General features: G+C 42.3%; 1 protein-coding gene across 1 annotated transcript; it reads left to right on the top strand.

Annotated features, from left to right (window-relative positions):
- The first annotated feature begins 2598 nt into the window (after positions 1 to 2598).
- dusp7 (dual specificity phosphatase 7) lies at positions 2599 to 23080 on the top strand. The gene is made up of 3 exons (XM_067431244.1): positions 2599 to 3132; positions 7040 to 7468; positions 21355 to 23080. Exons 1-3 carry the CDS (start codon positions 2736 to 2738, stop codon positions 21660 to 21662), a joined length of 1134 nt encoding a protein of 377 aa, XP_067287345.1. The 5' UTR covers positions 2599 to 2735; the 3' UTR covers positions 21663 to 23080.
- The last annotated feature ends 2398 nt before the right edge of the window (positions 23081 to 25478 follow it).

The following is a 25478-nucleotide window of genomic DNA, read 5'->3' as shown; positions in this document are numbered from 1 at the left end:
TGGCCGAGGCGAGCTTCATTCATCTGTTATGAATTAACACGTGTTATATTTCTCAATCCTTCAGCTCATCTTTAAACCTTCAGAAGTACAGCCGTGGTTAGAATCACTTCTGAACCTTTCGTGGTTAGATGTATGAAAGGGAGTTGATGGTTAATGAGATTACCTTTTAACCGAGGTGGATTCATTCATAAACACACACACACACACACACACACACACACACACACACACACACACACACACACACAGAGAGAGCGAGAGAGAGAGAGAGAGATGCTGCTCTTAAAGGGCCAGCGCACCATGAGCATTCCCCCTGAAGTCCACATGAAGAGGACCATTACTTATTCTTATTGTGCACGAGTGGTCATTATTCCAGATATGTGAGGCCTTTCCTCTTCAGCTGGCCTGAGCCAGAAATGTAAATGGTGTGATTAATTCGTCCAGTGGTTGGCCAGCCGTCAGACCTCCGCTCATCTTCACACACAGATGAAGATATTAGTGTTGAAATCCGATGGCTCAGAAAGGCCTTCATTGACACCAATGTCATTTCCTCTCTCAAGACCCATAAAGGCACTAAAGACGTCGTTACAAAGCCCATCTCACTACAGCGGCTCTACAATCATTGATGAAGAGGCCAGAATAGAGTTAGTGCGGGAAAAACACTAAATAACGACTTATATAGTGATGGCCGATTTCAGAACAAAGTTAAAGCTCCTCTGTGTGATATTTCCCCCATCTAGCAGTGTAAAGGTTTATGACCATCCAGTGAATATTAGTTTCTGTTCCTCTCAATTCTGATTTCGTTTGAACTCCTACGGTGGCCGATTACCTGTCGAGAAGAAAGCAGGCAACGTCGGCATCCTTTTTAAAATCGTTGCTCCTCATGAGCTCTCTCCATCTAGGAAAGGCCTCTCCAATATTGACTTGTCTTGTTGATTTGCCTGTCGCGTTGCCATCTTAATTCTCTTTTTCGCTTCGTTGGCGACTCGGAAGCATATCCTCGAGAATAAGAGTGATCCTCCATCAGCAACATCTTTCAAAAAGGCTTTCAGGTGTTCATTTAACAGTCTCAAGCAACCCCCCTTCGACACGGTGCCATCGAGTGTTAAACCGCGAAAGGCGAAGCTTGAGTTTACGGGTATGTCCCTCTGTGGCTACTGTACTTTCAATATGGAGGACCAACATGGCGACCGGCAGTCAAACCCCTCACCCGTATGTGTTTTCAATGGCATATTATAAACTTACCAGAATACTTTATTACTCGAAAGAAGTAAATATACATTAATGAGCACATATATTTATGAGAGAACCAAGTGTTATTAGCTAAGAATAAACTAGAAAAGTTACACAGTGTAGCTTTAAAACGTTATGAATCAGTGAATCAATTCGAATCACGAATCGATTCACTGACTCATAACCGTTTGAAGCTTTGTTCTGAAATCGGCCATCACTATATAAGTCGTTATTTAGTGTTTTCCCGCACTAACTCTATTCTGGCCTCTTCATCAATGATTGTAGAGCCGCTGTAGTGAGATGGGCTTTGTAACGACGTCTTTAGTGCCTTTATGGGTCTTGAGAGAGGAAATGACATTGGTGTCAATGAAGGCCTTTCTGAGCCATCGGATTTCAACACTAATATCTTCATCTGTGTGTGAAGATGAACGGAGGTCCAACGAAATGAATGAACAGAATTTACATTTTTGGGTGAACTATCCCTTTAACTGCGTCATTAAAGGGTTACTTCAGCGATTAGCATATGGCTTTGTATCAGTAGAAACCCTGGAGAATATTCAAATTATTGTGCTTTCCCCCCTCATATCTCCCTGAGACGAGAGATTTATGCATTTTATTTCTGGAAAAATTCCTCCTATGATACAAAATGACGATTTTTGCATCATAGGAGGAATGTTTGCCCAAAGGCTAAAGACTACAGCCAGCAGAGGGAGCCATTTCTGCATGTTTTGAATCTGCGCATGGGGGGATGGAGATCACACTCAGCTTGCAGGGAGAGCTCAGCTTGCAGACAGGATCATTTAAACAGAGCTATGGTGAGCAATGTAAGTCTTTTAACTTCTCAAATTCATTTCTATGAAAGTTAAGCTTGCAAAGGCATGAACTGAAACGTGTGCCAGACTGAACTCCTGTGTGAATGTATGCCGCGAATGTAGTCGCGATTACCTCAGCTCTCATCACTCCTGCAGTCAGTGCTCAGTGCTGTGATACTCGCGCGGCGACTCACTCATTATATTGAACAGACACGTTCAGCTTTTAATTGTAGTGTCTTCTCTAACTCAGACACAGTAATGAAGTTGGTGGTGTTGGGAATGGCCTCACAGGGCAGCGAAGCATTCTGGGAATTGTAGTCTTTCATCCCCATGGGACAAAAACACATTTTCTGTCTTTTCTCAGTCTAGAAGACACCAAATTCAAAAATAATTTCACATTTCTACTGCATTGATGACCCAGTTTAACTACAGATTCATCTTCCCAGCGCTGAAGTACCCCTTTAATTTGCGAGGGAAAAATAAGAGGTGCTGCGTCTTTAAACCCCCAGACTCCTCCCCCTGTGGTGACGCGCCCGCTTTATCGCCGCCTGTCAAACGGCCGTCAGATGATGAGAAGCAGGCGAGCGGAGCGGTCGCGATCATGAGCCGCGTCTGACGGATCGCCCTGCCGCGTATGGACGCCCCGTCGCCCCGTTCTGTCGGACACCGCGGCCTCGCCCGTTCTCCCCCATGAAACACACTCTCTGGAGCGGCGTGATGATGATGATGATGCCGAGCAAAAGCGCGGAATGGCTGCAGGAGGAGCTGCAGTCCGGCGGCGCGGCGCTGTTGCTGCTCGACTGCCGCTCGCATGAGCTCTTCGAGTCCTCGCACATCGAGTCCGCCATCAACCTGGCCATCCCGGGGCTCATGCTGCGGAGGCTGAAGAAGGGCAACCTGCCCATCCGCTCCATCATCCCCAATAACGAGGACAAGGAGAAGTTCGCGCGGCGCTGTAAGACGGACACGGTGGTGCTTTATGATGAGGCGACCGCGGACTGGACGGACAGCGGCTCCGCGGGCTCCGTGCTCGGGCTGCTGCTGCACAAGCTCCGCGACGACGGCTGTAAAGCCTACTACCTGGAAGGCAAGAGACACGACTCTTTATGGATTTATAACACCACATTTAATCGTCATGTCGAGTGACTGGTCTAAAAGGCTCTCTGAATGTCCTAACGGAACTTTTACCGTGTGTGAAACGGATTAAACCGCTGCTTTACACGGGTATAATAAACCGCGGAAAAGTTCAGATCGAACTGTGAGGAAAACGGCTAATTTATCCCAAATCTCACAGCTCCTAAAACACGCCATTTCACGCTTTCCCCCCGGAGTGTGTGTTTTTTTTATTAATTTTTATGAAAAAGCGACACAAAGATGTTTTCAATTATTTCCCTAAAATGGCTCCGCCATGTTGTCGTTCTGAGGGAAAGCGAGCGATTCATGAATGAACGGCCGAGAGACGCAATCACGACGCTCTTCGGCTTTTCCTCGACAAATAAACACGTTTTATTCGACATTTCGTGCTAATATACGCACACGTCGAGCGTTTTGTCGTGTAAATGGAGTTTGTCTGTGTAATTCTCGATTTCGCCACCATTCACAAAATACACATCAAGTGTCAGACTTCTTCACCACGTGACCACAGTTTAACTCTCATTCTACACTGGAACAAATACTTTACTTACTTTTTGTCTTGTTTCTAGTTCATAGCAATTCTTAAAACATGAAGTATGTACTAGACAAGCAAAAGTAATGGTCTTGTTTTGGTAAATACCCCAAAATGAAGAGAGTTTTTGCTTAAAATAAGATAAATAATCTGCCAATGGGGTGAGAAAAATAATCTTGTTTTCTGTTTGAAATAAATTTGTTTTTCTAATCCCATTGGCAGATTATTAAGATTATTTTAAGCAAAAACTCTCTTCATTTTGAGTTATTTTCCCCCAAAACAAAACAATTTCTTTTGCTTGTCTAGTAAATACTTCTTGATTAAGAGTTTTTAGGTGTTTGGACTAGAAACAAGACAAAAATACTAAGAAAGAAGAGCATTTTTTTTGCAGTGTAAATAATAGCCTACTATCTTTTTGAGTTTCACTAGTACTTATTCCATCCTTTCCTTGGGACCTTTTTGCCTTTTGAGTTGTGTGATGCTCTGTGGGTCAGATGTTAAGTTCACCCATTAATATACTGAGTCTTCAGTGGAAAACACTCGATGTTGTTTTGAGAAACGCCTCAGATGTCCATAAAGTGGAAGTGAATGTTCAGCAAAACAGTTGGAATGTCAACATTCTTCCAAATATCGTCTTCTGCAAGAGTTCAGACAGGTTTGCGATGGCGTGAGGGCGAGATTTAACCATTCACACTTTACAGTTTTACTGATAGCGTTTCTTATCTCTCTACTAGATAGTGTCTGGTCATGTATAGGTAGTGACTAACACCAATTGTAATCCACTATTGTGTGTAATAAACAGATACCAATATTAATGACTATTTGGATTGCTAGGACTAAATGAGTCTAGTATTTTAGCTATTTATGTGTTTATTACATAAGGCCTTAATGCCCAAAATTGGGGGCGATAATCTTAAATTCAGTATCATAGCATTAAATCAGGGCCTTATGATTTCTGTGATAAGGAAAACATGAATTGCTGAATCCATTCATAAAAGTATTTGTTTAGAAGTTGTGACAGAAGTTTGGATGAATAAATCTAAAGTAGGTCAAAGTGGAAGTTGCTTAGACTGTTAATGGACACAGAAATCTTTCCCATTCTTTACAAAATACAAATATCATTTGTGTTCCGAATATATTTAATTTAACCATTAAAAGCATATTTAAGGAACAATATAATTAAAAACAGATTTCATAGGGCCTTAAATTTAATTACAGAAATAAAGTGCATGCGCTGCAAAAAAAATCCAAAGAAATAATCCAGTTATTTCTCTGGATTTTTCCAAGTTCAAATTCAAAACATCCTTAAATCAAGATGCATACTTGACTTTCAAAATTAAGAAAATAAGTCGTTTCCTGATAAATTAATAATGAAATTGCTTTTTATCTCCAATTTGAGCATTTTTTTTGGTCAAATTAAATAATGGCAGTGCTTTGACGTTTAGAGGACATTTGTTCCCTTCAGTTTATACCTCACATTTTCCTCCGTCTTAAATTCACCTTCATTAAACCCTGATATTGTAAATTTAGTGTACTAGTTTAATAACATTGTAAGGAATGTTAGAACACCTCTCCATAGACCCGTGGGCGTCGGAAGCAAGTAAAAAGTGGGTGTGTCCTCTCTCAAAATTTTTTTTTTACTGAAATAACGTTAGATGCCATTAAATACAAACATACCGCCGCTTACTAACCGATTGATTGGCTCAGACTAAACTACGTAAATCAGTGAGTTATTTACCGTGGCGATAGTGTAGCGGTAAGAGAAGCATGGCATCAAGTTTAGACGCTAATCGATCAGAGGTTCGAATCCGCCTTTTGCCAAACTCGCTCGACTCCCTTTCCCATCACACATCAGATCAGAAAGGCTTTTACTTTCAGTGAAAATGGAGAAAATATTAGAAAAGTGGAAATAAAGCGTCTAATGTGTTTAATAATAAAGTGTTTATCAGGGAGACGATAAAAGTGAGGGGGTCTAATGTCATTTGTTGTAAAAAGTGGGCGAGTCTCGTTCCACACACACACACACACACGATGGTTCCGACGCCCATGCATAGACCCATAATAATAAGGACATTGCAATTTATGTGCAAACATATGGTTATTAGTTAAAAAGCGTGTGATTCTTCGCTCTTGATGTCAGTGATCGACTGCAGTGTTTGTCTGGATCAAGCCTGCAGTCTCCATCTCAGAAGCTGAAGCCTCCGCGCCTCCATCGCCCCCGGTGGCCGGTCCCAGTATAGCCGCCCCTCTGTGTTCTCTAATGGACACTAAAGGGCAAACTAAACAATCAAATTACACTTCAAATATTTTTCCCCAAAGTTAGTTTATGTCACTGAAGGCAGTTATCATCACGATGATTTCATTTCAGGTGTTCGTTTTTAAAATAAGTTCAGTTTGAGTTAGTTATCTGATGCTTTAAAAACGGGGGAGTGACGTCATGATTGACAGCTGAGATTGACGTCTTCTCGGAGTGAAGTCTCTGAGGCACTAACGGAGCAGATTGGAGCTTTAGCTTTAATTTCTACATTTCCATAACTGTTTATTTCACACCAACATAATCAATTGTTCTGCATCTGCGAGAGTGTGGGCGGGCTTTTGATATCGCCGCTGTACTTTCTGCTCTGCTTCCTGCGCTCTACTGCGCAACTCCGGTCCCGAAATCGCTACTGCGCAGACTCGGTCCCAAGATGTCAGCGCCGTGCAGGCTGCCTAAAAGCTTCAAATATGGCAAACGGAAACGGATGATGTCGCGGTGTCCATATTTTTTTACGGTCTATGGTCTGGATCAAGCGGCTCCTCCCGCGATCTCTCCTGAAGTCGATACTGAAGTGTCTTAAACTGCAGTTCCTCGTCTGGCCACTAGAGGCTCCAGAAGGAGCAGAATCTCGTTGAGCTCATGTTAAAATGGCCAACTTTACAGCAGAAAAACACGTTTACAGTCTGAGACTAACGGTGGTTTTGGTCTCTACGGCTAATGTTGCCCTTCATGACGACTGTGAGGGGGGGAATGTGTTTATAACTCATTCGTTTACATTATATAAAGCCTTAAAGTTCTGCATAATTAAGGGCGTGGCCACTTTGAGTGACAGGTGGATTAGCCATTTATCTGCTGTCTATAGTCATTGCGTCACCTAAGCTCCGCCCACATCCCGCCGCGTTGACCATTTTCCGTTATATAGGCGATGACGAGTTGCCATGATGGCGACGGCTCGTCTCTACTTTACGCTTCAGAGCGGTTTATCCTATGGGTGACGTCACGGACACTACAGCCATGTTTGTTTGCAGTCTATGGTCTGGACTAATGAGTGTGTTCTCTGGCCTGTTTCAGGAGGATTTAACAAGTTTCAGACTGAATACCCGGAGCACTGCGAGACGAACCTGGATTGCTCCTGTCCGAGCAGCTCTCCGCCCTCTTCAGTTCTGGGTCTGGGAGGACTGCGGATCAGCTCGGATTGTTCTGATGGAGAGTCGGATCGGGAGCCGGGCAGTGCCACGGAGTCCGAAGGAAGCCCCTTACCCAGTAACCAACCAGCATTCCCAGTCCAGATTTTACCTTACCTTTACCTGGGCTGTGCCAAAGACTCCACTAACTTGGACGTTCTGGGCAAGTACAACATCAAGTACATCCTGAATGTGACTCCCAACCTGCCCAACATGTTCGAACACGACGGGGAATTCAAGTACAAACAAATCCCCATCTCTGATCACTGGAGCCAAAACCTATCTCAGTTTTTCCCTGAAGCCATTTCTTTCATAGGTGAGTTTCCCGCCTCTTGGACTCTCAGACACTTAAAGCGTTAGATCAGCCAGAAATGTGAATAGTGTGATTAATTCCTCCTGTGGTTGGCCAGCCGTCAGACCTCCGCTCATCTTCACCCACAGATGAAGATATTAGTGTTGAAATCCGATGGCTCAGAAAGGCCTTCATTGACACCAATGTCATTTCCTCTCTCAAGACCCATAAAGGCACTAAAGACGTCGTTACAAAGCCCATCTCACTACAGCGGCTCTACAATCATTGATGAAGAGGCCAGAATAGAGTTAGTGCGGGAAAAACACTAAATAACGACTTATATAGTGATGGCCGATTTCAGAACAAAGCTTCGAACCGTTATGAGTCAGTGAATCGACTCATGATTCGAACTGTTATGAGTCAGTGAATCGACTCATGATTTGAACTGTTATGAGTCAGTGAATCGATTCATGATTCGAACCGTTATGAGTCAGTGAATCGATTCATGATTCGAACCGTTATGAGTCAGTGAATCGATTCATGATTCGAACCGTTATGAGTCAGTGAATCGATTCATGATTCGAACCGTTATGAGTCAGTGAATCGATTCATGATTCGAACCGTTATGAGTCAGTGAATCGATTCATGATTCGGATCGCTAATGTCTCGTGATTTCAGCAGTTTGACTCGCTATCTGAATCATGAATCGATTCACTGACTCATAACGGTTCAACACTTTGTTCTGAAATCGCCCATCACTTTATAACCCTTTAACGCTCGTTTATTATTTTCATTGTGTGACCTCACACTAGCTCTGTTTCTTCAATTAATTCAAATCATTCATGAGATGTGTTGTGATTGAACCGCTTCTCCTAGAGATCAGAACACACTTTTATCATGTATCGGGTCTTTATGAGTTATATTTTGAGCTTCAGTCTGTGTTGCCGACCACAGAGCGCAGGGTAATGTGTTTGCACTGCAAAAAATGCAAGAGTCTTGTTTCTAGTCAAAATATCTACAAATTCTTACATTTAGAAACATTTACTAGACAAGCAAAAAGTGTTGTCTGGTTTTGGGAAAAATAACTCAAAATGAAGAGAGTTTTTGCTTAAAATAAGATAAATAATCTGCCAATGGGGTGAGAAAAATAATCTAAATTCAAACAGAAAACAAGATTATTTATCTTATTTTAAGCAAAAACTCTCTTCATTTTGAGTTATTTTCCCCCAAAACAAGACAATTACGTTTGCTTGTCTAGTAAATACTTCTTGATTTAAGAATTTTTTGATATTTAGACTAGAAACAAGACAGAAATACTGAGTAAGTAAAGCATTTTTTGCAGTGCATGTGGGACATGTGAAGGTAAAAGTCTTTCTATGTCCTTTAGGTTAACGCATTCACATGACCACACACACTGCGTATTAAACATAAGTGGGGTATTCAGGGCTCCAGAACCAAATCGTGGCATTTTGTGACTTTCGTTTCCTGCTGGAGCGACTCAGTGTTGTTAGAGGCCCAACTGATAAGAGCCGCCATTCCTGTTACATAAGAGAAACCTCAAGCGAAAGCGAAAGTGAACCACACTACTCGTTTGAGCGAGCCGATCTCAATCACATGACACCGTTACTACAAGAGTTCGAGATCCAGTGAGAGAGAGTTTGAGTTTAACACAGAATTAATAACATCAAGATCTGAAGCGTTCCGCGCAGAATTCTCTGTTATAAACCACAGATAATCCGATCAAACCGAGCTGACGTGGAGCCCAGGGGTCTGTTCTTCATATGTGGATAACTCAGCTGGAATTGATTATTGGCGATTTGGCTTGAGCTCAGATTTTTAGGTTCTTCGACGCTCATCCTGGACTTGTTGTCATAGCAACAGGTCCATAAATCAAACCTGCTCGGGAGCGGCTCATCATGTAAACCGGGTTAGATTAATCTTGAGGTGATGTATCTTAAAATCTGTCCCAGCCACTGAAACTTTATTACTAGAGTTTATTACTGAACCAGGGCAATAATCACTTAAAATAATAATATACTTTATTTGAAGATTAAATAATATTGTGTAAGGTGCGTATAATACTATAAACACAGTCACTTGTAGAGATTTATTTGTGATGGAATTTTTGTCTTTATAATTTTATGTGAGTCTTGCACACATGTAAGGTTAATCTGAGCTGTGCATTAATGTGAGTGATGACGGATATTATGGGATGGCTGGATGCAGCGCAGGAGATGCAGATAACTTGATCTAGAAACTTTAATTGTAACTGTCAGGTAACAAGTCTGCTTCAAATTGATTTAAAAATGTAATGAATTGCTAATTACAGCATTGAAAATAAAAGGGTGTGCAAATACTATAAAAACGTGAATGTACATAATTGGGAATTATGTTAAATAACATTTCTAATTTATCTATTATAACTTTTATGTTGGTTTGGTCGGTTGGCTCTTTCCTTATAAAGGTCCAGAAATCGTGTTTTTTCTTTTTTTTAAATTGTCCATTTTTTTTGCCAGGTGGCTTTTTTTATTTTATGATATCATTACGTTGTCTTGCTCCAGCCAATCGCTGCACTGCTGCACAATCCACATTTGTGTACAATCCACAAATTCGTTTGAAGAACTAAACAAGCCAGAGATCAAATATCAGGATTAGAAGATCTGGCATCTGTCAAATCATCTCGGATGTATTAGGTGAGGCTCTGCATGATTTACCGTAGAGACTCCTCATGATTTACCGTAGAGGCTCCTCATGATTTACCGTAGAGGCTCCTCATGATTTACCGTAGAGGCTCCTCATGATTTACCGTAGAGGCTCCTCATGATTTACCGTAGAGGCTCCTCATGATTTACCGTAGAAACTCCTCATGATTTACCGTAGAGGCTCCTCATGATTTACCGTAGAGACTCCTCATGATTTACCGTAGAGGCTCCTCATGATTTACCGTAGAGGCTCCTCATGATTTACCGTAGAGACTCCTCATGATTTACCGTAGAAACTCCTCATGATTTACCGTAGAGGCTCCTCATGATTTACCGTAGAGGCTCCTCATGATTTACCGTAGAGGCTCCTCATGATTTACCGTAGAGGCTCCTCATGATTTACCGTAGAGGCTCCTCATGATTTACCGTAGAGGCTCCTCATGATTTACCGTAGAGGCTCCTCATGATTTACCGTAGAGGCTCCTCATGATTTACCGTAGAGACTCCTCATGATTTACCGTAGAGGCTCCTCATGATTTACCGTAGAGACTCCTCATGATTTACCGTAGAGACTCCTCATGATTTACCGTAGAGACTCCTCATGATTTACCGTAGAGACTCCTCATGATTTACCGTAGAGACTCCTCATGATTTACCGTAGAGACTCCTCATGATTTACCGTAGAGACTCCTCATGATTTACCGTAGAGACTCCTCATGATTTACCGTAGAGACTCCTCATGATTTACCGTAGAGACTCCTCATGATTTACCGTAGAGGCTCCTCATGATTTACCGTAGAGGCTCCTCATGATTTACCGTAGAGGCTCCTCATGATTTACCGTAGAGACTCCTCATGATTTACCGTAGAGACTCCTCATGATTTACCGTAGAGACTCCTCATGATTTACCGTAGAGACTCCTCATGATTTACCGTAGAAACTCCTCATGATTTACCGTAGAAACTCCTCATGATTTACCGTAGAGACTCCTCATGATTTACCGTAGAGACTCCTCATGATTTACCGTAGAGACTCCTCATGATTTACCGTAGAGGCTCCTCATGATTTACCGTAGAGGCTCCTCATGATTTACCGTAGAGGCTCCTCATGATTTACCGTAGAGACTCCTCATGATTTACCGTAGAGACTCCTCATGATTTACCGTAGAGACTCCTCATGATTTACCGTAGAGACTCCTCATGATTTACCGTAGAGACTCCTCATGATTCACCGTAGAGACTCCTCATGATTCACCGTAGAGACTCCTCATGATTTACCGTAGAAACTCCTCATGATTTACCGTAGAAACTCCTCATGATTTACCGTAGAGACTCCTCATGATTTAACGTAGAGACTCCTCATGATTTACCGTAGAGACTCCTCATGATTTACCGTAGAGACTCCTCATGATTTACCGTAGAAACTCCTCATGATTTACCGTAGAGACTCCTCATGATTTACCGTAGAGACTCCTCATGATTTACCGTAGAGACTCCTCATGATTTACCGTAGAGACTCCTCATGATTTACCGTAGAAACTCCTCATGATTTACCGTAGAGACTCCTCATGATTTACCGTAGAGACTCCTCATGATTTACCGTAGAGGCTCCTCATGATTTACCGTAGAGACTCCTCATGATTTACCGTAGAGACTCCTCATGATTTACCGTAGAGACTCCTCATGATTTACCGTAGAGACTCCTCATGATTTACCGTAGAGACTCCTCATGATTTACCGTAGTGTTGGGGGTTAACAGCTTATGACCCAGGACCAGTAGTGAAGAAATGAAGACAGAGTCAGGATTGCAATTAATTAAAAGAAAAATTTACTTAAGAATAGTTTGCAGTTTCAAAAGCAGAAGCCAGCTTCAAGTCTCACAAGGAGTTCGTAGGCCGCGCTCCCTCTCTCACCGTCTCGTTGCCTCGCCCTATCGTACATACAATTGTCCCAACAGTTATACCGTTTTCAAGGTCTTATCCACGTCATTACTGCAATGTGGATGGTTCTGATTGGCTCAGAGACAATGCACAGTCATGGTAAATTTCCACTCGAGTCAGTTAATCTGATGCATGTTTCCACTGACGTGTCACTTGTTGATGCTCTCACCCAGAATTAGGCCTGTGGTGACCTTCCAGATCTGGAGCAGGCGCCAGCTTGCCCAGAACAACAAGTCCACCCATCTCTTAGGGTGCCCATTGAACACCATTCTGATCTGTAACATAGAATATTGCGCACATACACAGATACACAGTCTCTCCAAGGTTGGAGCTGATTAAGCTCCAGTTCTAACCAGTTCTTACCAAAACATACTGATAACATGTGCTTTCATTTAGTGAGAGGGACACACAATAGTACAGGCAATATTTATCTTGAGTCTTTAGTGTTTCAGTAAAAGGAAATATAAAAGGAATAAAACATAATAAATTAAATGAAAGACAAATCCATATTTTATATCTGGAAGCCGGGCTAAGTGAGCAAACGCTGTTACTCCACTCCTGACATGTTAGGGGTGTGTGATACCTCAAATCCAAACACACGACCTTGTTGCCAGTTTAGTGACACATCCCACATCTCTAGGCCAGACCCTCAGTCACTCCTCAGAGACCAAATACACACTTTAGAAAACAAGAAACTAAAACAAAATCATAACTGGATAGAATCATTATAATAATACAGGATAAATATTGATTAAAGTTTTGATTATGAAGTTAATTAGGATATAAATATATACAGGTATATTGAAGCGGCAGTGGATTTCAAAATCCCCCCTTCACTAGAGACTCCTCATGATTCACCGTAGAGGCTCCTCATGATTTACCGTAGAGGCTCCTCATGATTTACCGTAGAGACTCCTCATGATTTACCGTAGAGGCTCCTCATGATTTACCGTAGAGACTCCTCATGATTTACCGTAGAGACTCCTCATGATTTACCGTAGAGGCTCCTCATGATTTACCGTAGAGACTCCTCATGATTTACCGTAGAGGCTCCTCATGATTTACCGTAGAGACTCCTCATGATTTACCGTAGAGACTCCTCATGATTTACCGTAGAGACTCCTCATGATTTACCGTAGAAGCTCCTCATGATTTACCGTAGAAGCTCCTCATGATTTACCGTAGAGACTCCTCATGATTTACCGTAGAGACTCCTCATGATTTACCGTAGAGACTCCTCATGATTTACCGTAGAGACTCCTCATGATTTACCGTAGAGACTCCTCATGATTTACCGTAGAGACTCCTCATGATTTACCGTAGAGACTCCTCATGATTTACCGTAGAGACTCCTCATGATTTACCGTAGAGACTCCTCATGATTTACCTTAGAGACTCCTCATGATTCACCGTAGAGGCTCCTCATGATTCACCGTAGAGGCTCCTCATGATTCACCGTAGAGACTCCTCATGATTCACCGTAGAGACTCCTCATGATTTACCGTAGAGGCTCCTCATGATTTACCGTAGAGACTCCTCATGATTTACCGTAGAGACTCCTCATGATTTACCGTAGAGACTCCTCATGATTTACCGTAGAGACTCCTCATGATTTACCGTAGAGACTCCTCATGATTTACCGTAGAGACTCCTCATGATTTACCGTAGAGACTCCTCATGATTTACCGTAGAGACTCCTCATGATTTACCGTAGAGACTCCTCATGATTTACCGTAGAGGCTCCTCATGATTTACCGTAGAGGCTCCTCATGATTTACCGTAGAGGCTCCTCATGATTTACCGTGGAGACTCCTCATGATTTACCGTAGAGACTCCTCATGATTCACCGTAGAGACTCCTCATGATTCACCGTAGAGACTCCTCATGATTCACCGTAGAGACTCCTCATGATTTACCGTAGAGGCTCCTCATGATTTACCGTAGAGGCTCCTCATGATTTACCGTAGAGGCTCCTCATGATTTACCGTAGAGGCTCCTCATGATTTACCGTAGAGACTCCTCATGATTTACCGTAGAGACTCCTCATGATTTAACGTAGAAACTCCTCATGATTTACCGTAGAGACTCCTCATTATTTACCGTAGAGACTCCTCATGATTTACCGTAGAGACTCCTCATGATTTACCGTAGAGACTCCTCATGATTTACCGTAGAGACTCCTCATGATTTACCGTAGAGGCTCCTCATGATTTACCGTAGAGGCTCCTCATGATTTACCGTAGAGACTCCTCATGATTTACCGTAGAGACTCCTCATGATTCACCGTAGAGACTCCTCATGATTTACCGTAGAGACTCCTCATGATTCACCGTAGAGGCTCCTCATGATTTACCGTAGAGACTCCTCATGATTTACCGTAGAGGCTCATGATTTACCGTAGAGACTCCTCATGATTTACCGTAGAGACTCCTCATGATTTACCGTAGAGGCTCCTCATGATTTACCGTAGAGACTCCTCATGATTTACCGTAGAGACTCCTCATGATTTACCGTAGAAACTCCTCATGATTTACCGTAGAAACTCCTCATGATTTACCGTAGAAACTCCTCATGATTTACCGTAGAGACTCCTCATGATTTACCGTAGAGACTCCTCATGATTTAACGTAGAAACTCCTCATGATTTACCGTAGAGACTCCTCATTATTTACCGTAGAGACTCCTCATGATTTACCGTAGAGACTCCTCATGATTTACCGTAGAGACTCCTCATGATTTACCGTAGAGACTCCTCATGATTTACCGTAGAGGCTCCTCATGATTTACCGTAGAGGCTCCTCATGATTTACCGTAGAGACTCCTCATGATTTACCGTAGAGACTCCTCATGATTCACCGTAGAGACTCCTCATGATTTACCGTAGAGACTCCTCATGATTCACCGTAGAGGCTCCTCATGATTTACCGTAGAGACTCCTCATGATTTACCGTAGAGGCTCATGATTTACCGTAGAGACTCCTCATGATTTACCGTAGAGACTCCTCATGATTTACCGTAGAGGCTCCTCATGATTTACCGTAGAGACTCCTCATGATTTACCGTAGAGACTCCTCATGATTTACCGTAGAAACTCCTCATGATTTACCGTAGAAACTCCTCATGATTTACCGTAGAAACTCCTCATGATTTACCGTAGAGACTCCTCATGATTTACCGTAGAGACTCCTCATGATTTACCGTAGAAACTCCTCATGATTTACCGTAGAGACTCCTCATGATTTACCGTAGAGACTCCTCATGATTTACCGTAGAGGCTCCTCATGATTTACCGTAGAGGCTCCTCATGATTTACCGTAGAGACTCCTCATGATTTACCGTAGAGACTCCTCATGATTTACCGTAGAGGCTCCTCATGATTTACCGTAGAGACTCCTCATGATTTACCGTAGAGACTCCTCATGATTTACCGTAGAAACTCCTCATGATTTACTGTAGAGACTCCTCATGATTTACCGTAGAGACTCCTCATGATTTACCGTAGAAACTCCTCATGATTTACTGTAGAGACTCCTCATGATTTACCGTAGAGACTCCTCATGATTTACCGTAAAGACTCCTCATGATTTACCGTAGAGGCTCCTCATGATTTACCGTAGAGACTCCTCATGATTTACCGTAGAGACTCCTCATGATTTATACGGCATATACGTCACTTCCACCAACACACACACGTCCTTACATTCGGATGTGCAAGTCCAACTATCGTTTGTTTGGGCTTGCACAGCACTGAAAAAATCAAAGAAAAAGCACAAATAAAGCAAATGTTTTGTTGGAGCAAAGCAATAAGAGGAAACGGAAAAGTGATCAGATTGAAGGCGAGGATCAACATTGGGCCAGCGTTTGCTCGTTGCCGTGAGCTGAAGGAGGCGTGCCCGACCGATGCTGTTATGTTTGCTATGGTTATTATCTAGCACTCAAACACTGAACTGAAGTATCATATAGATTCTGTAAAACGGCATTTGGCGTTGAAAAAAATAAAACCCAAGAAATTATATTCATATGACATGCTGAATTATATGCCACTGTACCTGGGATGAAGACATTTCACACGTGACGCAAGCAGAACACCTGCATGTGAACTCCTCCTGCAGTGTTCAGGGGAACTGTTAGTGCTGCGCGGATCCCGCGTTTATGAAATTATTTGGCCCGCCTCGCACCCGCAACCATTAATAGACATACGGGGTCCGCGGGTTATGAGACGACCCGCTCATCAGGGCTATCAGGGCTGTCATGTCAACAAATGCCCCGCGCGATGGCATCCCTGTTGTAGGATGACAAAGCTTACGACAATAGTAGAGGACAATATTTTTTCCCAACTGTAGGGGACCCCGAGAGCAAAAGTTACCCAGTGCTGCTTTAAGATAAGCTGTTAATAGATGAAGATTAGGGGAAAAGCTGCTCACTGAATTAAAGCCACAGTGCTTTAGGATCAAAACTGACATGATTATATGAAAAAGGTTACGCCAATGTGTTGGACAGCGTAAGCAGTAGACAGCCAGTAAGGAAACAACTTCTACATAATATAACTCCTTTAAGGCTGTTAAAATTAAATTAAATTAAACTATATATCATATGCTGAAGTACATTTCTGGAGTGTTAACAAATAAAAGAAAAAACAACAAGAACTGTAAACCGTGATACGAACCGGACCATGGGTTTGTGAACCGTGCCAGCCCTAATAATTGCACTTATTAAAACAACGTTATGAATAAAGCAACGGATAAATTATGCTCTATCCACTGCTCTCTATTGTTAGTGTGGAGCTCTGTGTTTCTCCACCAGAAGAGCTTTTGTGATGTGAAATAAGCTCCACATTAGCAGAGTAAGTGATCGATTCAGAAGTAATCAATGTCACCACACACACACACACACACACACACACACACACACACACACACAGCCCCTAAACGTACCATCACACACACACACACACACACTGCCCCTAAACCTACTCATCACACACACACACACACACACACACACACACACACACACACACTGCCCCTAAACGTACCCATCACACACACACACACACTGCCCCTAAACGTACCCATCACACACACACACACACACACACACTGCCCCTAAACCTACTCATCACACACACACACACACACCCCGTTAGAGAGCGAGTGTTTGCGTCTCGTGTTCGTTTCTCTTGTGTTTTCAGCTGAAGTCACACGTGATGTCTGTGGCTTGACACTTACTAAAGTCGTTTCCTAAAAGCATCTCGACTGAGGTTATATCTGCGTTACGAAGGCTCAGCCTCCATCACTGCTGAAAATGCTGCCTATTTTAAGTGTGTGTGTGTGTGTGTGTGTGTGTGTGTGTGTGTGTGTGTGTGTGTGTGTGTGTGTGTGTGTGTGTGTGTGTGTGTGTGTGTGTGTGTGTGTGTGTGTGTGTTAAGGCTTGTTCACACCAAGAACAGGAACCATAGAGTTGACTGTAACTATATCAGCGGACTGCAGTTTCGTCGCCTGCCGCTTTAAATGCTCGATCTTGATTCTGATTGGCTGTCAGTGTTATTGAGTCTGAGAAACATCACGGGTTTTGAAGTCGTTTCCATTCACACGCCTCTGACTGGACCTGTTGCTCTGGTTTCTGCTCGTTCTCAGCGGTCGTGAAGTTCTGATGCGGATCTGATGCGGTTCTGATGCGGATCTGATTAGGGCTGTCAACGAATATTCGAAATTGTTTCCTAAATGAAAACTAATTTGCCAAAAATTAACATTTATTAACAGTTCATCTGTTTGTTTTTTTTTAAATAGCAACAATGTACAATATACATATAGAGCCATCAAACAGCCATAGGTTTGAAAACTGCTCATTTCCTCGAGAGAACAGTGCTGTGGCTAAATGATTTATAGTAAAGAAAGGTCAAATCTCTACTCTTACTACTATGCTGATGCTATGAATAATCAAATCGACAGCATTACTAGTAGGAGTAATTTAATACTTGTAGTAATTAGGGATGTCAAGATAACAAAATTCCAAAATACCATAATTTAAAAATATATGTATAATTACATTCAAGATGTTCATAATTTATGATAATAATAAGTATAATTAAATAATATATGGTAGTAAATATGACACACTTAATTCACCTTTGTTGTTAGATGCAGTTTTATACAGTGTTGATCATAAATCCAGCACTTTATTGTTCGCGTGTTTCTTCATGCCTGTTCAGGGACTGCGGTCCCTTTAAATGTTCTGACCGCGTGTTGACCACGGTGTGCTGATGTGGGACTGGTCAGCACCATTTCGTCATAAAATAAATGACGTGTGCGTGTGTGCTCAACGTGAGAAGTTGTCTCTTGTAATTTACTGCAGTTTCCACAACATAAACATTAACCTTTATGGCTGTATGCTGTTTAAAAGTAGACCATGTTTATAAAAGATCAGGTCAAAGCAACAATCTAGGCATAATTATTATTATTAATAGAGACGTAGCTAAATCTGTTATACTTCAGTAGCCTAATATATTTCTAATTTCTTCCCGTCAAACCGGAATACAGCGGAATATATACTATATGGATATTAAACTACAAACTATATATTGCTGATCTCCTGCATGCTCTGCATCTCTAGACACAGAACATGCAGGAGTTCAGCAATATTAATTTTGTAGTTTTATATTCATATACTCTAGTATATATTCGGCTACAGTCTGGAGCCCTGCGCTTAGATAAACACAACGTCTCGCGGCCGGAAATATCGTGATAAATCGGCATATCGTTGTTGTTGTTTTTTTGTCCCACCCCAACTGCTTCCACTGGTTTGATGATTCACCGTTTCATCTCAAGGAAAAGTTCCATGTTTAACGTTAGCGTTACCTCAGCACAGCTCGCTCGGAGCGCTCAATATGCTGTAAAACTTCAGTTAATATTAATAATACAGTTTCAGTCTCTGAATGAAGCCTGCTATATTTCGGACAAGAGTCGCGACCTTAAATTGCTTGCCCAAAACTCTCGATCAGCTCAGAGTTTGTTCATTAAAACCATTATATGAGAGAGCGTGAAGGAATACTCTAACGTCATTTTTGAATAATTTGGACAGCCCTGGTTCTGATGCGGTTCTGATCCGGTTGTGATGCGGTTCTGATCCGGTTCTGATGCGGTTGTGATGTGGTTCTGATCCGGTTCTGATCCGGTTGTGATGCGGTTCTGATCCGGTTCTGATGCGGTTGTGATGTGGTTCTGATCCGGTTCTGATGCGGTTGTGATGCGGTTGTGATGTGGTTCTGATCCGGTTCTGATCCGGTTCTGATGCGGTTGTGATGTGGTTCTGATCCGGTTCTGATGCGGTTGTGATGCGGTTCTGATCCGGTTCTGATGCGGTTGTGATCCGGTTCTGATGCGGTTGTGATGTGGTTCTGATCCGGTTCTGATGTGGTTAGATGATGATTTAATGTGAATGTGATTATGCTAGGTTGGTAGCTATCACTATATCCTGTAGTGCGGATGACGCTGCTCAGTTTGAACGCTTTGGCTTTTGCTGCGTAAACACTTCTCATGAGCTGTTGAACATCAGGAAGTCTCGCTGAAAGAACTTCCTGTTTAGATCCAGCAGCAGAAGCTGAAGAGGGCCGTGGCGTGCTGTAGCCTGTGGTTCTGCAGGAAGTGACCTCATTGGGCTCGTGAGAGAGTGTGTGTGTGATGGTTAGGTTGTGTGTGTGTGATGGTTAGGTTTAGGGTGAGTGAGTGTTCCTGATCGGTGGGAAAAAATCAAAATCAAAATTGATCTTATTTACTTTGTTAGCACATATTACAGGTCTTAGGCTGAACAATTAACCCGTGCAAGTTAATACACAGAAAAAAATAGTTTCTCATTAATCTTTAATCAAAATCTGAAAAGTCACTTCCGTTCTGGAAACGGCGTTCCTTCTCAGATGACGTCAGTTTGACGGCTTAGGTTTAAAATGCGTAACCACTTCTGAACGCAAACACTGGCCTCTATTCAGTTGGAAATACATCACAGACCTGAAGGAAACTCACTCGCCACTTCCGGTTCAGTGGGACTGTAAGGCCGTAAACATGTGTTCGATTGGAGCAGAACGTGTTAAAGTCAATATCAGGGCCGTATGGTTTCTGTGATGCATTAAATGTGGGCGGAGTCACAGAATCCACTCAGAAAAACAGAACTGACTGTATAATGCAGAAAGACACGGGATTGGCCAACACTTGTCTGAATAAATCAACAGCAGGTCCGCCTCTTAAAGGGCCAGTTCTCCATAAATGAGAGTCCTGGGATCATTTCCTCCCTAATGTCGCTCAAACCCGTCAGACTTTCCTTCCTCATATAAAGCCATGGAGTCTCTTCAGAACATCTGGAATAATCCGCTCGATCCGTACGGATCCGTTTCTCTTTATGAGCTTCTGAAGCCTCAGTGGAAGTTGCTTAGCCTGTCAATGGAGGACAGAAATCTGTCCATTTCATTACAAATATCTTCATCTGTGTTCAGAAGATGAGCGCGAGTCCGGCACATTTAATCTGACCGTTAAAGCAGAGGCCAGAAACATGAACACAATAAACTATACATCAGATTTCATAAGGCTGTGCATTAAATCACATGCGCTGCAGAAATGAGGATCTTCCTCAGGATTTCTGTTCTCCAGCTCAAACTCAGAACATCCTTAAATCGAGATTCATTAACGACAGCAAAGGGAAGAAATCAAGTCTTGTGTTCTGAGGAACTGAACAAATGAAGAGAGTTTGAGCTTAAAACAAGAGCAAATATCAGCATCGGGTCTGAACGTCACATCTGAGTTAAGATGAGGATTATTGCTCTCGGTTTAAGCAGAAAAGCACAAGATTTCTCATCTCATCTCTCTTCTCCAGTAAATGTGTCTTGATGAAAACATCGCATTAGTGAGATCATAAGGTTCAGTAAACGTTATGTCCATATTCTAGAGTTTAGGAGACGAGCTCTGAACAGATGTTATAATTATGCTTGTTTTTGTGTATGAAATTAATTAAAAAGTGATTGAGATCTGTTGGAAATAATAAGGATTTTCAAACTGAAGTGTTGCTAATACTCATTGTGTGCTTAGACATTAAGAAAACATTTTGATGTGTTGTGTATTCCTTACATTTAGGGGCTGTGTGTGTGTGTGTGTGTGTGTGTGTGTGTGTGTGTGTGTGTGTGTGTGTGTGTGTGTGTGTGTGTGTGTGTGTGTGTGTGTGTGTGTGTGAGTCGAGCCGTCTGGCATCCATGTCTGATCTGTGTGTGTTGTTGTGTTCCTCAGATGAAGCGCGCTCCCAGAAGTGTGGTATCCTGGTGCACTGCCTGGCGGGCATCAGCCGCTCCGTCACCGTCACCGTGGCGTACCTGATGCAGAAGCTCAACCTGTCGCTCAACGACGCCTACGACTTCGTCAAGCGCAAGAAGTCCAACATCTCGCCCAACTTCAACTTCATGGGCCAACTTCTGGACTTCGAGCGGACTCTGGGGCTCAGCAGCCCGTGTGATAACCGCACGCCCAACGACCAGCTGTTCTTCACCACACCCACCAACCACAACATGTTCCAGCTCGACCCGCTCCAGTCCACATGAGCCGCCGCAGGGCTTACCTTCAGCCCAATCATCAGGGTCTCTCCGGCGGAGGGATGGAGCGAGGGATGGAGGAGCGGAGGGATGAAGCACAAAGCCCTCGCAGGCTCTCTCCCGCTGGATTCCGGTGCAGCTTTTCTTGCCTTTACGGAACAGACTGTTCTTTTTTGGTCACGGTTTGATACACCAGAAGAAACTGCAGAACTGGAGGCGCTGTGAGAGGAGATGGAGGAGAACGCTGAGGTCTCTGCACTGCTGAAAACGCTCCTCTCACCCAGTCATTTGGTCTGGTTTCCAGTCTAACCATTCTTAAAGGGATCGTTTCTCTCATCATTTACTCGCCCTCATGTTGCTCCAAACCTGGAGGAGTTTCTTTTTTATTCTGCTGACTGCTAAAAATGCTCTTCTTACTCAGTATTTTTGTCTTGTTTCGAGTCCAAACATCTAAAAATTCTTAAAACAAGAAGTATTTACTAGACAAGTAAAAGTAATTGTCTGGTTTTGGTAAAAATAACTCAAAATGAAGAGAGTTTTTGCTTAAAATAAGATAAATAATCTGCCAATGGGGTGAGAAAAATAATCTTAATTCAAACAGAAAACAAGATTATTTTCCTTATATTAAGCAAAAACTCTCTTCATTTTGAGTTATTTTTGAGTAAGAAACCCTTTGTGTGTGTTTGTAATAGAGCAGAGAGAGCAACCCTTCACTAGTACAGTATTTCCCCCTACTGTGGTAGTCAATGGTTGCTCTCTCTGCTCTATTACAAACATTCTTCAAAATATCTTCCGTTGTGTTCAGCTGAAGAAAGAAACTCCTCCAGTGTGGAACAACACGAGGGAGAGTAAAGGATGATTTTTGGGTGAACTATCCCTTTAACTCAAGATGTATTTACTAGTAAAACAACATGAGATATTTTTTCTTGTTTTGTTGAAAATAAAATCAAAAAAAGTGAGTTTTTCTTAAAACAGGCAAAATGATCTGCCAATGGGGTGAGGAGAAATAATCCTATTTCTGTTTGGGACGGAAACAAGAAACAAGATTATTTTCCAGATAGTTTTAAGCAAAACTCACTTCATCTTGACTTTCTTTTTTTAACAAAACCAGAAGAAATCTCTCATGTGGTTTCGCTGATCTAGTAAAGGCATCCTGATTTAAGAATGGTTCGGTGTTTGTGCTAGAGGTGGGTGTTTTCCGCAGTGTGTGAGCCTCGTGGTGCGACACAAACACACACATTGTGAGCGCTCGTCCTCCGTCTGTGTGCGGTGACCTCATGCGTTCTGCACAGTGCTGAAGCCTTTCAGCTCTTGGCACTTAAAGCGGTACAGAAAGAGACGTTCTAGCCAGTCCTAGGCTGCGACGAGCCGCACTTAAAGCTCATTGTTCATCTTTAACCGCGAGCGAAAGAAAGAAAGAAAGAAAGAAAGAAAGAAAGATGGGCGTTTGTGTCCGAGCTCGCTCACCTTCTGGCCTTGCTCTTCTCTTTACGATATATATTGTATTATCTTCTCTCTTCTCTCGATGTGTTGGGCATGCGATCCTCTCGAGGGTGTTTGTCACTGAATGTGGAGGCTGTTTTTTTAATGCTCTTGCTGTCCTTCGGGACATCATCAGTGTGTAGCGAAGGCGCTCCTCATCGGGAGCGAGACTGGACCGGGCTGGAGTTAACAGGGTTGCTTTAAGCTGGCCTTATATAACCTTTTTAATTCTTTCCTACTCTGACTGTTCAATACTCTTTGTATCTCGTTGTATTGTTCATTTTTAAAGAAACCGATATGTAGTAATAATAGACGACTAATGGTCTATAACGGGTCAGGAGAGGTTCTGTTTGATACTCTGCAATATACTCACCAACCCTTTGCAGTATTTTCTAGAAAACGGCCGGAGGTTTTTGACTCTTTTGATACTCGAGATCCACAGATATATATATCCTGAGGTGTCCGACCTGACCACACACACACACACACGTTTGTTTTTGTGACATATGGGGACTCTCCATAGGCGTAATGGTTTTTATACTGTACAAACCGTATTTACTATCCCCTTACACTGCCCCTAAACCTACCCATCACACACACACACACACACACACACACACACACACACACACACACACACACACACACACACACACACACACTGCCCCTAAACCTACCCATCACACACACACACACACACACACACACACACTGGCCCTAAACCTACCCATCACACACACACACACACACACACACACACATACACACACACACACACACACTCACACACACACTCACACTGCCCCTAAACCTACCCATCACAGGAAACTGTCATACCATGTGATTTATAAGCCTTTTGTAAAGTGGGGCCATGGGTAATGTCCTCATATTTCACCCTCTCCTGTAATACCTGTGTCATACCCATGGCATTATACACATTTGTGTCCTCATATGTCACAAAAACACACACACACACACACACACACACACACACACTGGCTTATACACTGCAGAACATGCTCTTCTTACTCAGACATTCTGTCTTGTTTCCAGTCTAAATATCTTAATATTCTTAAATCAAGATGCATTTACTAGATCAGTAAAACGACATGAGATATTTTTTCTTGTTTTGTTGAAAATAAAATCTAAATGAAGTGAGTTTTTGCTTAAAACAGGCAAAATGATCTGCCAATGGGGTGAGAAAAATAATCTTATTTCTGATTGAAATCTTGTTTCTTGTTTCCGTCCCGATCAGAAATGAGATTATTTTCTCTCACCCCATTGGCAGATCATTTGCCTGTTTAAACTTCATTTTGATATTTTTCCCTAGAAAACAAACACAGATATCTTCTGTCGTTTTACTGATCTAGTAACTGCTTCTTGATTTAAGAATATTTAGATATGTGGACTGGAAACACGAGTAATATAGTAAATAAGAAGCACATGTTTTGCGGTGTGTTTCATCCGGTTCTTTTCTTCCCATACTGTAATGTGCTCTTTACTGACTCCTGTGGCCTTTCCATGTATCTCAATATCTATAGTATTAATGCAGATATGCAACGGTCGTCCTATTAATATATCACGGCGGACGGCAGTCTCAATAACACTCGCTCGGGTCGCCTCGGACTGAACCTCTTTATTTACAGCCTGATTTGGAGCGGCTTCTTTTGGAGGAGTGTGTGTGTCCGAATGGCTCTGTATATTGCCGGACCGCAGGAGCGAGGCTTTCTGTGGACTTTTCTTGTAGCTTCATAACGGTCCTGCGATTTAATGGACGAGAACGACACCCAGGAACTAGATGAGCGAATAAGGAAATGTATATCTTACCTCACCGAGGAATTTTTCAGGGATTTTTATTTGACAATGCGTCGGCATCGTGTTACAGCTTCAAATGTCAAAGAGCTGTTTTATATGTGCTGTATACATTTTTTTTAAAAGATACAATCTATATATGTGTATAATACTGGGCTTGGTAACCGGGCAGTTAAATTTTTTCTGGTTTATGAAGGATATAAAATTGTCCGTATGTATTGTATAGTATATGAAAACCAATACAAGACTTGTTTGTACTGCAAATAAATATTGAATTATTTTTTTGGTTACCCAGGCTGGTTTAGCGTGTTCATTCCTTCCCTCATGTGCTAGAACAAGAGGACTAGAGAGATGTGTTCCCATCTCCAGATCACTGCAAAACATGCTCTTCTTATTTAGCATTTCTTTCTCATTTAAATCAAGATGCATTTACCAGATCAGTCAAACGACAGAAGATGTTTTCTCTTGTTTTCTGGGGAAAAATATCTAAATGAAGTGAAGACAGGCCAAATGATCTGCCAATGGGGTGAG

Source organism: Pseudorasbora parva, chromosome 22 (genome assembly GCF_024679245.1).
Source record: "Pseudorasbora parva isolate DD20220531a chromosome 22, ASM2467924v1, whole genome shotgun sequence".
Lineage (NCBI taxonomy): Eukaryota > Metazoa > Chordata > Actinopteri > Cypriniformes > Gobionidae > Pseudorasbora > Pseudorasbora parva.
Note: the sequence above shows the minus strand (reverse complement) of the source record. Positions and strands in the feature narration are given on the sequence as shown.

Bases quoted from the DNA above. Each gene is read 5' to 3' on its own strand.
- dusp7 (XM_067431244.1), top strand. From the start codon at position 2,736: ATGAAACACACTCTCTGGAGCGGCGTGATGATGATGATGATGCCGAGC. The intron at 3,133-7,039 runs GCAAGAGACACG...GGCCTGTTTCAG, and splicing joins TAAAGCCTACTACCTGGAAG to GAGGATTTAACAAGTTTCAG. The intron at 7,469-21,354 runs GTGAGTTTCCCG...TGTGTTCCTCAG, and splicing joins TGAAGCCATTTCTTTCATAG to ATGAAGCGCGCTCCCAGAAG.